Consider the following 11,814-nt stretch of genomic DNA (forward strand, 5'->3'; position numbering starts at 1 on the left):
GACGGCGGCGGCGGCGGCGGCCGTTCGTTGCGAGCGGATTGCGCGTTGTGGCGCACCGTCTTTGATCTCATGTTTTTCACCCTTCGCGGTAGTGCACGGCGCGGTCGGGACGCTCATCGCACAGTCCACTACACGCTCCTGTCTGCCTCACACCACGCGATGGGAAGCGGAGGGGGGGTACCTGTGGAGGGCTGGCATACAGTCGATGTTAGGGGGAAGAGGGACCTCACCCCGCGCGGCAGAGAGAGGGGGGAGGGGCTCACGTTGGGAGGCGTGCGGTGACAAGCAACTTCTATGTGTGTGCGTGTGTGTCGTCCTCCCGTGTCGCGTGCGCACAAGCGTATGATGAAGACCTGCGTGCGTTGTTGCGCGTCCCCGGAGTGGAAGGACAACGTCTGAGGACGGAGGGGCGTGTGCATGCGTGCTTGCATCTCTCCAGCGCCCCCCTCCCTCCCCCTCTCCCTCTGTCCCTCTCTATCTCTCGTCTTCGGTGTTGTCGCTCGTGTTGCCGGCGCTTTTCTTGGGTTTCTGCTCTTCTCCACGCGCCGTACCAACCCCTCCCCCCCCCCCCCCCCTTGTGCGCGCCTTCGTGCCCGGTTGCCGCCCTCAGCCCGTCACCCCCATCTCCTCAGCACACACATACACACATACACCCTGCCCCTTGGTCTGTCAGTCTGCCTTCTGGGTATGTCTATGTATGTATGCGCGTGGCTGCTGCTGCCCTTGCTCCTCGGCCGCCTCCTCCGTCGCTGCCGGACTCCCGCACGCGCATTCCTTTTTCGGTTTATATATATATATATAGTGGCGGCTAGTTTTTCCTTTGTTCTAGTGTGCGTGCGTGGGCCACGGTGATCGCCGCTGCTGACGCTCGTGCACGCGCTCTGCTGCTGCTTCGCCATTGGTTGCCTCCCACCCACCACCCACCACGTCTTCCTCTAGCTTTTCTTCGTGACGTGCCGCCGCTCTCTTGACCTCCTCGCATAGATCTCTCCTCATGAGTGCCAGCAGACGTCCCCCCCCCTCCCTCCCCACACACGCACGCACGCACGTTACGAGCACAGGCCATAGAACCTTCGTGTTTATCGCTGTGTGCATGCGTGTGGGTGTGTGGGTGGGGGAGGGGGGGGGGTGTTGCTTGGGCTCTTCTCCTGCCGCACAGGGTGCGCGTGCGCACGTGCGTGGAGCAGGCAACTGCGCGAGTGCATCCCTCTTTCTAGTATCACCTCACTCTCGTCGACTTGTTGTATCGTTGTGCGCGTGTGCATGCACGCGCGCGTCTCTCTCCGTTTTTCTACGATGTATGTTGCTCGGTGTCTGGCAACACCCCGCTTGTGAGTGGGTGGAGCCGCTCCCCTCCCCCTCTCTGGGCCCTCCCACCCTCTCTGCGGAGGGAGGATAACGGGCCTGCTTCCGTGTTCGGCCGCGAGAGACTTCGTCTTCTGCTCATGTCGCCCTCAAAGTCCGCGACGCGCTCGTCTCTCTCGTGCGTGCGCGTGCGCTCTTTCGTGTGTCTCGGCGTCTGTATTATGTCCGCACGCCTGTGCCGCTGCTGTGGTAAGCCGTCTCCCTGGCGCGTGTACGCGGGCACGGAGGAAAGGGAGGGCCGGTGTTTGCGCGCTCCCCCCTCCTCCTCCGTGGTGGCGTGGCCGGTACCCCACTCCCACCCACGCCTCGTGTCATCTGTGCACACGGCACTGGCACAGACACGGGCAAGATGTTCGACATAACCCTCTCCCCCTCCTCTTGTTAGTCCGTCGTCTGCCTTGATGTACTCGTTGTCTAACACGTTCCGTTACGCGTGCAGTGGAGGGTGGGTGGGTGGCAGCCTCCTGCACGAAGGCGTGCGCACGACGCCTTGGCAATATAAGTACCTGTCCTGTGTGTTCGTGGCAGACGGGTGGCACCGTCATCCTGAGCAGCCTCATGTGGTCATGCCTCACCACCACCCCCATCATCGTTTCGGTGCAGTCGCCGTGATAGCGGCGCAGCAGCCGAGACAGCGGCATCGCCTGTCTGTCCGCCTCGTCACCCTCCACGTCAGTGTCGCTTGCCTGTGCGCACCCATGTGCGCAGGCATGTGCAACGCATCCCACTCTCTGTGAGGAGGGAAGGGGACGGAGGGCCTGCGCGTGGGCAGAAGAGGGGCAGCAGGCCGTGGGTTGTCGAGACAGCGTGGGCATGCCTCCCTCCCCCCTCCCTTACTCATCGGGCACGCGCATGCTCCTCACATCCGTGATGCGCCACGGGCCGCACCGTTTACTATGCGCTCGCTGTGACCTCTCTGTTCTCTCTCGCCCCACTCCCCTCCACCCCCCCCCCGCACCGACTTCCGTCTTGCTGCACACACCCACACACACACGAACACAGGTATCAACCCTGCAGGTCTTCAGCTGGCTTGTGTCTGCTCAGTGCGGCGACGAATAGGATCGAGGCTACCGCCAAAACCATGGCGAGGACGAAATCCAGCCGTGCACCGCTGCAGCCGCATGAGAGCGTCGACACCACCGCAGAGGCGGCCCCGGCGCTGTCCTTCCTCGTCTACCCCGTCCCCAGCATTGCGGACGCGTCTTTCCTGCAGCTGATCTTCCGCAACACGGTGCGGCGGAGCCTCTTCCTCGGCTTCGGCCGAGGCCGCGTTGCCCTGGCGGAGCTCGCGAGCGCGGCGGTGGCCGCGGAGGTGGAGGCGATTATCCACAAGGCGGCGGCAGCAGTCGCAGGCCCGGAAGACGGTGCTGCTGCAGCTCAAGATGCGAGCGGTCTCGCAGCGGGCGCGGCTCCACGGCACGGCGCTCCTGAACGCCTGGCCGGCGACGATGACTTCGAGCACATGACGCTGGCGGACCTCTTCGCGCCACCACCCGGGTCAGCCTCACAAGGCTCCGCGTCTGCGCCGCGGCAGGAGCACCAGCCGAGCAACAACGGAGGCGGCACGGCGGCGGGCGGGGAGTCGCTCGACTTCAGTCACCTCCCATATCTCGTGTGGCGTGACAGGCCTGTGCACGTCGTGGTGAGCGGGGTGCGGGTGGCAGACTTCTACGGCAGTGGTGGCGCGGTGCCCGAGCACCACGTGAAGCGCACCACCGATGCGGAGGAGCAGCGCAGCGGCACCAAATTGAAAAGACCGAACACCGGCAAGCGCACTCGCGACGACGCCGACTCGACGGCCGCACTCTCGTCGCCGCCGGTAGCGAACCAGCAGGCAGTAGCGGAGGAACGTGCGCAAGGCAGCGGGGCGCTGGATGCCGCCGTGACGGCGGCGGCGGTGCCCAAGTCACGCTTCCCAAAGGACTGCTGTCAGAAGTGTGGTAGCGCCGACCACTTCACGCGCCACTGTGACGGCAGCGGCACCACCACCACCACCACCAGCAACAGCAGCGGTCTCAGTGTCGCTGCAGTGCCCTGCCCTTCCGTTGCCGTGGGTGTGGATCAGCAGCCACAGCACGAGTCTGTCGCTGCCGCCGTGGCTGCGCCGACACCGCGGCCGGCAAAGGCGAAGCCCCTCGTGCAGCGCACCTCGAAGGATCAGTGCAAGTACTGCGGCTCCGAGGCGCACCTCTCGCGTCACTGTCCGAGTAAGAGCTAAGAATCGACAGTGGGCTGCACCGCCGTTGCCGTCCCATATGTGGCGGTGATCAGCGACAGAGACGTGTTAAGGCGCCGCAGCCGCCCATCCTCTCCTGGCAAGCATCCACCCCCTCTGAAAGGCGTTGATGCACATCCCAGTGCGCCTGCTCAGCGCGGCCTGTGCAAGCCGTCCGCACACGCATCGCTCTCACGCGGTCGAGGGGCTTGTCACTGGGAGGGAAGGCGGGCCTCGCGCAGCACCCGACATGCGCACGTGGGGGGGAGGGGGGAAATGGCGCCACAGGCGTCGGCCGGAGGAAGGCGCAAGATCGTGCCCGCTGCTGGCCACCGCTCACTCCCTGGTGTTTGTGGGTTGGTGGCTGGGACGGACATCGCCCCACCCCCACCCCCCGCCCCGCTTGCGCGCACGACGGCGGCGGCCGCCTCTTAACACTAATGCGCCGGTAACGCGCGCCCACGCGTAAGGAAAGCGAAGCCCATAGAGGCAGTCCGTGAAAGCGATGCAGCGGCGGGATGCGTCCCACCAGCCCTTCCCCCTCTCGCCCCCCCCCCACCACCACCACTAACCTTACCGAGCCTTGCCCACACGCAACGCGACCTCGGTCGTGAGGGTGGCTCGAGGGGGTTCGTGAGTAGAGAAGGGCGGCGAAACTCAAGTCGTCGACGAGGTCGATGCTGGGGAATGCCTGCATGCGTGCACCGGTGTGCATGCGGCTCTGCGCCGATCATCTGCCACACTGTATATCTCTGCCCTACACAACAGGAACAGCACCGCTCATATCGCTGTCTGTCTCCGGACACCTCCCCCCCCCCCTCTCCCCTCCCACCCGCTCCCAACACCTTGCACTGTGCAGCGTAGACGCAAAGGACTCACTGCAGAATGCCACCACCACCACCGCCACTGCCATCCTCTGCCTCGTCCTCCGCCCAACCGCGGTCGTCTACCCACAAGCCGGCACGCAAGCCGCTCAGCATTGATGACGTCACCATCGACTTCTCCGCCGTCGCTGCGAGCAGCGGCGGGGCCACGTCCGCCGCGCCTGGAGCAGTCCCAAGTCTCCTCGACATGATGGCAGCGCAGCAGCAAGACCACGACGGGGACGGGAGTGCCCAGCATCGCGGCGGTGGCCGCCGTTACCAGGGCGTGTCGGACGTGCGCGCCTTCGACCCGAGCCTGCAGGGCATTATGCAGCGGTACACCAGAAGGGCCGCCGACGCGGCGGGCTCCGTTGGTGGCGGCCCTGCCCGACGCAGAAAGGCCGTCTTTGGTGCGCAGCAGCACCAGCAGCAGCACGCATCTGCCGAGGAGCCAGCGCTGCAGACTCCCTCGGCGGCACACTCCGTCGAACCTGTACCGCCGTCGACCCTCGAGACTTCTCAAGCGGCGCTTGACTTCCTCGTAGAGGCGCAGCAGCAGCAGCAGACCTCCGCAGCGGCGTTGCGGCAACGCTGTGATGCCTACCTCACACAGCTGCGCGCCTTTTGCCAGCGCGGACGCCGGACGGACGGCGAGAGCGCCGGCAACACGCATGCAGAGGGGCCGGCCACGGCGTTCCCTGATGGCGGCAATGCACAGACGAACTCGCTTCTTCGGCAACTCTTCGCGGACGGCGTCCCCGACATTGAACCGTGGGACCGCTGGACCTCGACGATGCCGCGCTACGGCAACGTCAGCAACAGCAGCGGCGGCGGCGGCGCGCACCTCGTCGTGTCGCCGCTGACGGCCACAGTGGCGCAGATCCGGGCGGCGCAGCTGGATCTGGTGCATCACCCCGTGATCCCGGACACGCACTACACGCAGTACTACGAGTACCGTGACTTGGAGCACCCGGTTATCCAGAAGGAGTACAAGACCACGGAGGAGCGGCGTGCCGAGCGGCGCGAGCGACTCAGAGCGAAGCAGGCGAAGGCGCAGCAGAAGCCAGTGGCAGCCTCTGATGCAGGGGCGTTACACGACGCCACCAGTAGCAGCAGTGGCCCGACGGCGCTCGCCTCGTCGGCAGCGAGTCGCCTCCTGCACGACCGGCTCTCCACGAAGAACCTGGCCTTGAACCTCTTCGGCTCCAGTGTGCTGAACCCGCTGGCGACGGACACGAAGGTGCTGGAGCAGTACGAGCTGCGCAACTTGGAACACCAGCGGCGCAATCACGACCGCCACGTCGCCGCACTACCGGATCAAATCCTGAAGCGCGCGCGCGATCAGCGTCGCCACGCCACCGAGGCACCACTGCTGCGCGCCTACCGCGTCTTCCCGATCTTCGCCGCGGCCCACCTCGGCAAGCTGCGCAACTTCGCCAACGACAACTTGCTGCGCGGTTTCGTGTTGTACGTCGCCGATTGCGACGCGGTGATCGTCCTGGCCGGCGGCGAGGTGGCGGCGCGGCATCTGGATCGGTGGATCATGCACAAGATGGCCTGGGAGCACCCCGACACGCGCGCCGTGCGGCTCTGCAGCGTGCCGCTGATGGACGCAGAGAGCTTCTCCTTTCACCTGAAGAAGGCGCAAGGGCAGCCGCACAAGAGGACCAAGACGGCGGCCGGTAAGCGCAACGGCACACTGGACAACATGGACGGCGATGACGCGACAGAGCCGGTCTTCATCAATATGGTGCCCACCGTCGAGGAGGCGGAGACCTTCCTGCGTCGCCTTCCCGCGCCGTCGAGCCCGTGGTCCGATTTGTGTGGAGTGTGGCGCGCTGCCTTCTTGCGTGACGGACTTCAACCCGTTGGCGGAGGACATCATTAAAGTGGCAAGTCGGGCGCGCGGTGGTGGCGTCGGTGGTTGAAGCATGCACGCATGCACAGCTGACAGCCTGACCTCTCTCAGCCCACCGCGCAAGCCACGTCCTTCTCCTTTTAGGACGCAAGCACGCCTCCTTAATCCCCCCCCCCTTCTCTGTGAAACCTGTGATGCATGGCTGCCAAGAAGGCCCTCCCCCCCCCATCCCGTCCCATCTGCGCCACCGATCCTCCACGAGGCGCCCACGGAGCGATCGCCGTGGTCAGTAAGTGAAGGAGGAGGTGCGTTGGGCGCGTCGCAAGCGCGGCTTCTCCCTCCCTCCCTCCCTCCCGTCCCAGCAAGCGGACACACGCGTGCAGGTACACCACGCATGTGCACCCCCAACGCACTCATGGATGCGCTGCCACCGTCACCCTTCTCCCGTCCTCGCACCTCGCTCGCAGCTTCGCTATCGCCCTTATTCTTTTGTGTGTGTGTGGCCTCCACGCACGCACGCACGCACGCACAAACGACAGGAACGTTGCGCCTCGGCAACCGATACGCAACATGGCGGCCACCACCTTCTCGCTGGAGGGGTCCAAGTACGATATGAACACCTTCTTGGGTCGCGCCCGGTACTGGGGCGAGGCGATCAACCCTGCGCTGCTCCTCGAGAACGAGAGTACGCTACAGAAGCATCAGATGCTGCTCGACCGGTGGAAGGATGGGCAGGCCCGCAACGTGCCCAGCGCCGACCTCTGGCGCGCGCGCACGGCCGTCGAGAGCTGCATCCACCCGACCACGCAGGAAGTCATCCCGCCCGCCTTCCGCATGTCCATGTTCCTGCCCATGAACTACTTCGTTGTCCCATTCATGATGCTGCCGTCGACGGTCATGAGCGTGGGCCGCACGGTGGCCATTCAGTGGTTCAACCAGAGCTACAACAGTGCCGTCAACTACGCCAACCGCTCGTCCGACAAGCAGCCAGTGTCGGAGATCCTGAAGGCGTACACGGCGGCGGTCGTCGTGGCGTGCGGCGGCAGCCTGCTCGCGACCATGTTGTTGAAGCGCATCCCGACCGGCACGACCACGTCGACGGTGATCCGCGCGACGGTGCCTTTCCTCGCCGTCAGCTGCGCCGCGACGGTGAACTTGGCGAGCATGCGCAAGAACGAGTGGCTCGGCAGCGGGCAGGGCATCCGCGTCGTCGACGAGGATGGCGTCACGCGCGGCACGAGCGCCGCGGCCGGGTGGGACAGCCTGAAGAAGTGCAGCGTCGCGCGCGTCATTTGGAACGCACCGTGCATGATGCTGCCGACGCTGAGCGTCATGCCGCTCATGCGCGTGAGCCCCTTCGCCAGGCGCCACTCAGCGCTCACCGAGTGCCTGCTGCAGCTGCTCGGCCTCACGCTCGGCGTGCCCCTGGCGCTGGCCGCGTATGACCTTCACCAGGCCATCCCAGCCTCGAAGCTGGAGCCGCCGTTCCGCAACCTCAAGCGACGCGACGGCTCACCTGTGCAGACGTTCACGTATTACAAGGGGCTGTAGACGCCACTGTGTGGGGCGGAGAAAAGGTCGGAAAGGTGACCGGAGTGGCACGAGGGAGGAGGGGGCGATGTAGCGACATGGAAGTCGCACGCGCACCGTCGACGAGGTCGCAGCCCAGCTAGAGACCCGGGGCTTTGCGAAGCTTGGGTGTCCACCCCTCTGTCGGTGTACGTGTCCGTTGTCTCCGTATGTGTATCCATCTCTCTCTCTCTCTGTGTGTGTGTGTGTGTGTGTGTGAACTGTAGCGGCTTGTCTCCCCTGCCGCACGCTCGTGGCCCCTCCCCCTCCTCCTCCTCGCCGCTTCGACGTCTCCCCGCGGGGGGGTCATGAAAACGCAGCGGCGCCGGAGCAGGAGTGGCAAGAAGCGGGGGCGGGGCGGCGCCGCTCGTACCCGCCATGTTCGTTGGCATGGATCAATCGTCCAGGGGGTGCCGCGGCCACCGCGCCATCATCGCCCCTCTCTCATTCTCTCCTTCCCTCCCTCTCTCCTTCCGCCCCTTCTCCTGCTTGCAATGCGATGCACAGCTACGCGCACCAGCCTCAGTATCGACCTCCGCCGCCCGTGCACGGCTCTCAGCGCCCACCACCACGAGCACCGCCATCGCTTTCCCCCCCCCCCTCCCTCCCTCCCCCCTTCCACGCGCGCAGACAGGCAAGCGTGCACACGTCGATACGTGCGTGCGTGCGTGCGTGCGTGTGCGTGAACGCGCCCAAGCATTGGCCCCCTCCTCCTCCTCCTCCGTATCGTTTCCCTGTGACGCCGTCATGCGCAGTGCCTCGAAGTCGACGGGTGCCGATCTGTCCTCGTCTTCGCTGCCGGCGCCGTCTGCTGCTCCCACCGCCGTCACAGTCACAACTGAGACACCAGTAGAGCCGGCCACCGCCATCGCCGCGGCAGACAAGGACGGCGCTGAGGCAGAGCTGAGGCAGCGCAGCTGGAAACCCATCAAAGATGGGCGCTTCCGCATCGCCCTCACCCATCACCACGCCAGCAGTGACGATGACACTGGAGCGGCGCCATTGTCTTTCACGAGCACCGCGCTGGAGGATGTCAGCGACGACGCCGCGGCGTCGTCACTCAGCGAACAGGTCTGCCGCACCCTCTCGAGCACCGCCCGGTGCAACGAGTGCAGACCCAGCGAGCCGCACATCGACGTCCGTGTGGAGGCATCGCTGGTGAACGCGATCAACAGTGCCTACACCTCCACAGGGTACCCCTTCGTCGTCACCGCCGGCAGCGCACGCGGTGCCGTCTACGGCTCCTTCATCGACCTCAGCAACCCGTCCCTCAGCTCCCTCGAGCTGCCGCCGCCGCAGTCCATCATTGTCGCCCCGAGCCACGCTAGCGACGCTGATCGTCTGCCGGCGCACGGCCTCACGGTGATGGACACCTTGCTAGCGATCCGCTGGAGCCGCGGCGACCGCATAATGCAGACTGCTGAGGTGGCCGCCGTCGCGCAGGCGAAGCAGACCCCGTCCACGACAGCTGCCGGAGCCGCCGGCAGTCCGCACACGCCAGTCGTCGCACGCGCCATCGCCCACCACCTGAACCAGTTCCCGGAGGGCATCCACGCCATCCACTCGTCTCCAGCACTGCGGCAGCTCCTGGTAGAAGGCACCCTACCGACAACGCTGGCAAGCACACCTTCGGCGCCGATGAACGCGGCCGCGCACGCACCGGCCTCGGCGAGCGGCGGCGCTGGCAGCAGCAGTGCGGCAGCAGGAGCGGCGGCAGCGGCAGCGCCGTCCATCACCACCACCTCCGCGGCGCCGCAGCTGTCGAATGCAGAGGCAAATGTGCCACCGCTGCCGACGCCGCCGCAGAGCAACGCCCCTGTGCAGCACACGCTCGTCAGCGCGAGCACCTTCAACCACGTCTCCGTCTACTTCGTTGCCCACCAGGACGGGCAGCTGCTCTACACGGCGCCGATACAAAGCCTCTCCGCCAGTATTGCGACGCGCAAGGTGACGGCGCACCACCTCATTCTCGTAGGGCGGGAGGAGGTGGACGCGCTCGTGGAGGACCCCTTCACACCGTACACGACGATGCCTCCCCAGCGCACCCGCAGCGCCTTCGCGCATGTTCCGGTTGCCAGCGAGGCGGCCGCTGTCTTCTTCAACTCCAAAACATCGCGCTTCGTTGGCGCGGATGCCCGCAAGCGGACCGTTGCCGCCGCCCCGCTTCGCTTCAGCGTCGAGCCGCACCTTCTCCTCGGCAACCAGAACGGCGACATCTTCCTATTCAGCCTCCTGCAAGAGCGCATTGTGCAGCATGTAAACTACAACGCCGGCCGACCGGGCGCGAGCGGCAGCAAGGGGGCGGGCAGCAAGCTCGTCTGCTCCCCCGTCTCGTGCATCGCAGAGGTGCAGAACGGCATCGAGAAGCGCATCACGCGCATGGTCGAGTCCGCCGCCATGGCAAAGCGCAACCGCCGACGGTCCTTTGACAGCGACGGCGTCCCAACCGGCTTCCACGCCAGCGCCCAGGCCGCGGCGCCGTCCCACTACTACTACGACGTCCCCCCGTCCCTCTACGCTGTCGGCTTCGACGATGGCCAGATGCTGATCGTGTGCGTCACGTGCGAAGGCGGGTGGATGCTGCGGCACCTCAACAACCACCACTTTGGACTGCGGCCAATCCACTCCATCGCCGTGCGTGTGCCGTCCTTCTACGCACGGCTGTGGACCAGCTACCTGCCCCCGATCACCCCCGCGGACCACGGCAGCAAGTCCGCGGTCGCAGCACCGCCCCCCATCACCACCCTCATCACGGCCGAGTCGGCGCTCACTGTGCACGAGGAGGAGCAACTCGTGGCAGCCGTATCGTGCAATGGCGGCGCCATCGCGCTGGTGCGGCTGCCCGGGATGGAGGTCATCTCCTCCGTTGCCCCGACCGCCTACAACGCCGTCGGCGAGATCCTGGCGCTGCAGTGGACCGCCACGTCGCCGCGCTACCTGCTGACGCCGGATATCCTCGTCGCCTCCGGCGAGGACGACACGATGACTGCCTTTCAGCTGCTCACGCAGCTCCTCGTGACCACCAGCGATGGGAACCACCACAACGGCAACGAAAACGTGTCGCGCATGTCGTCCACGGAGTCCACGCCGGCGAATGCGCGGCTGCGCATCCTCGAGAAGAGGCGGTTCCACCGCAGCTGGGTCACCCGATTGAACCTGATGCCGGTGGTCGTCCCCGCCGCGACGGTCAACGCAAAGGTCGCTGGCAGGTCGAGCAGCGGCGGCATGCCGCAGTACCTCGGCGTGTGCCTCGTCGCCTCCTCCTATGACCACCGCACCTCTTTCTGGCCGTACATGTTCAGTGGGCAGCAGCAGCAGCAGCAGCAGGGAGCCGGTGAGGCGGAAGGCTCCAGCAGCGCCAACGCTGCGGCATCAGCGTGGAGCCTGGGTGATGGTGCCAGCAGTGTGGAGCATGTGGACTCGCTGATGTCGGGCTTCACCAACAACAACGTCCCCTTCGGCACGATTGCGGTGCCGGATCGGTATGTGCTCGTCGACGGCCCGACAACGGCGTACCCGCTGCACCTGGAGCTCGTCATCGACGCTGCGGCCGCCGGCGCCGGCACAAGCTACTTCCTGACGACGGTGTGCTGCCGTGGCAAGCTAAAGTTCTGGTCCGTGCAGGTGAAGGTCTAGTCACCCGTGTGTTTTGTGTGTGTGTGTAGACTATTGGGAGCACGTGGTCGTCACTGGCACTTGAAGGTGATGTCTGGCCGCGTCGGGGGGGGGGCGCACGGCTCTCGTTGCGGGTGCCGTCCGTCACAGCGTAGGCCTGCACCCAACGCCACCTCCACCCCTCGCGCTTGTCGCTTCCTCTTGTTGTGGCGGTGCGCCCATGGCTCTCTTGGTTGGCGTCATGCTCATCTCGTGTCGCTCCCTGTGTGCCTACGTGTGCACAAGTGGTGGTGGTGGTGGTGGGTGTCTGCATCTCTGGATCAGTGTGC

General features: G+C 65.8%; 4 protein-coding genes across 4 annotated transcripts; all 4 read left to right on the forward strand.

The window, feature by feature from the left end:
• Positions 1-2,446: 2,446 nt before the first annotated feature.
• LMXM_01_0550 (conserved hypothetical protein) lies at positions 2,447-3,583 on the forward strand (the record flags this gene model as incomplete). The annotated part of the gene is made up of 1 exon (XM_003871531.1): positions 2,447-3,583. One exon carries the CDS (start codon positions 2,447-2,449, stop codon positions 3,581-3,583), a length of 1,137 nt encoding a protein of 378 aa, XP_003871580.1.
• An 882-nt stretch (positions 3,584-4,465) lies between these two features.
• Positions 4,466-6,331, forward strand: LMXM_01_0560 (conserved hypothetical protein; the record flags this gene model as incomplete). The annotated part of the gene is made up of 1 exon (XM_003871532.1): positions 4,466-6,331. One exon carries the CDS (start codon positions 4,466-4,468, stop codon positions 6,329-6,331), a length of 1,866 nt encoding a protein of 621 aa, XP_003871581.1.
• A 540-nt stretch (positions 6,332-6,871) lies between these two features.
• Positions 6,872-7,852, forward strand: LMXM_01_0570 (putative tricarboxylate carrier; the record flags this gene model as incomplete). Its single annotated transcript, XM_003871533.1, has 1 exon — positions 6,872-7,852. One exon carries the CDS (start codon positions 6,872-6,874, stop codon positions 7,850-7,852), a length of 981 nt encoding a protein of 326 aa, XP_003871582.1.
• A 765-nt stretch (positions 7,853-8,617) lies between these two features.
• LMXM_01_0580 (conserved hypothetical protein) lies at positions 8,618-11,506 on the forward strand (the record flags this gene model as incomplete). The annotated part of the gene is made up of 1 exon (XM_003871534.1): positions 8,618-11,506. One exon carries the CDS (start codon positions 8,618-8,620, stop codon positions 11,504-11,506), a length of 2,889 nt encoding a protein of 962 aa, XP_003871583.1.
• Positions 11,507-11,814: the final 308 nt, after the last annotated feature.

The sequence above is a fragment of the Leishmania mexicana genome, chromosome 1 (genome assembly GCF_000234665.1).
Source record: "Leishmania mexicana MHOM/GT/2001/U1103 complete genome, chromosome 1".
NCBI classification, from domain to species: Eukaryota; Euglenozoa; class Kinetoplastea; order Trypanosomatida; family Trypanosomatidae; genus Leishmania; species Leishmania mexicana.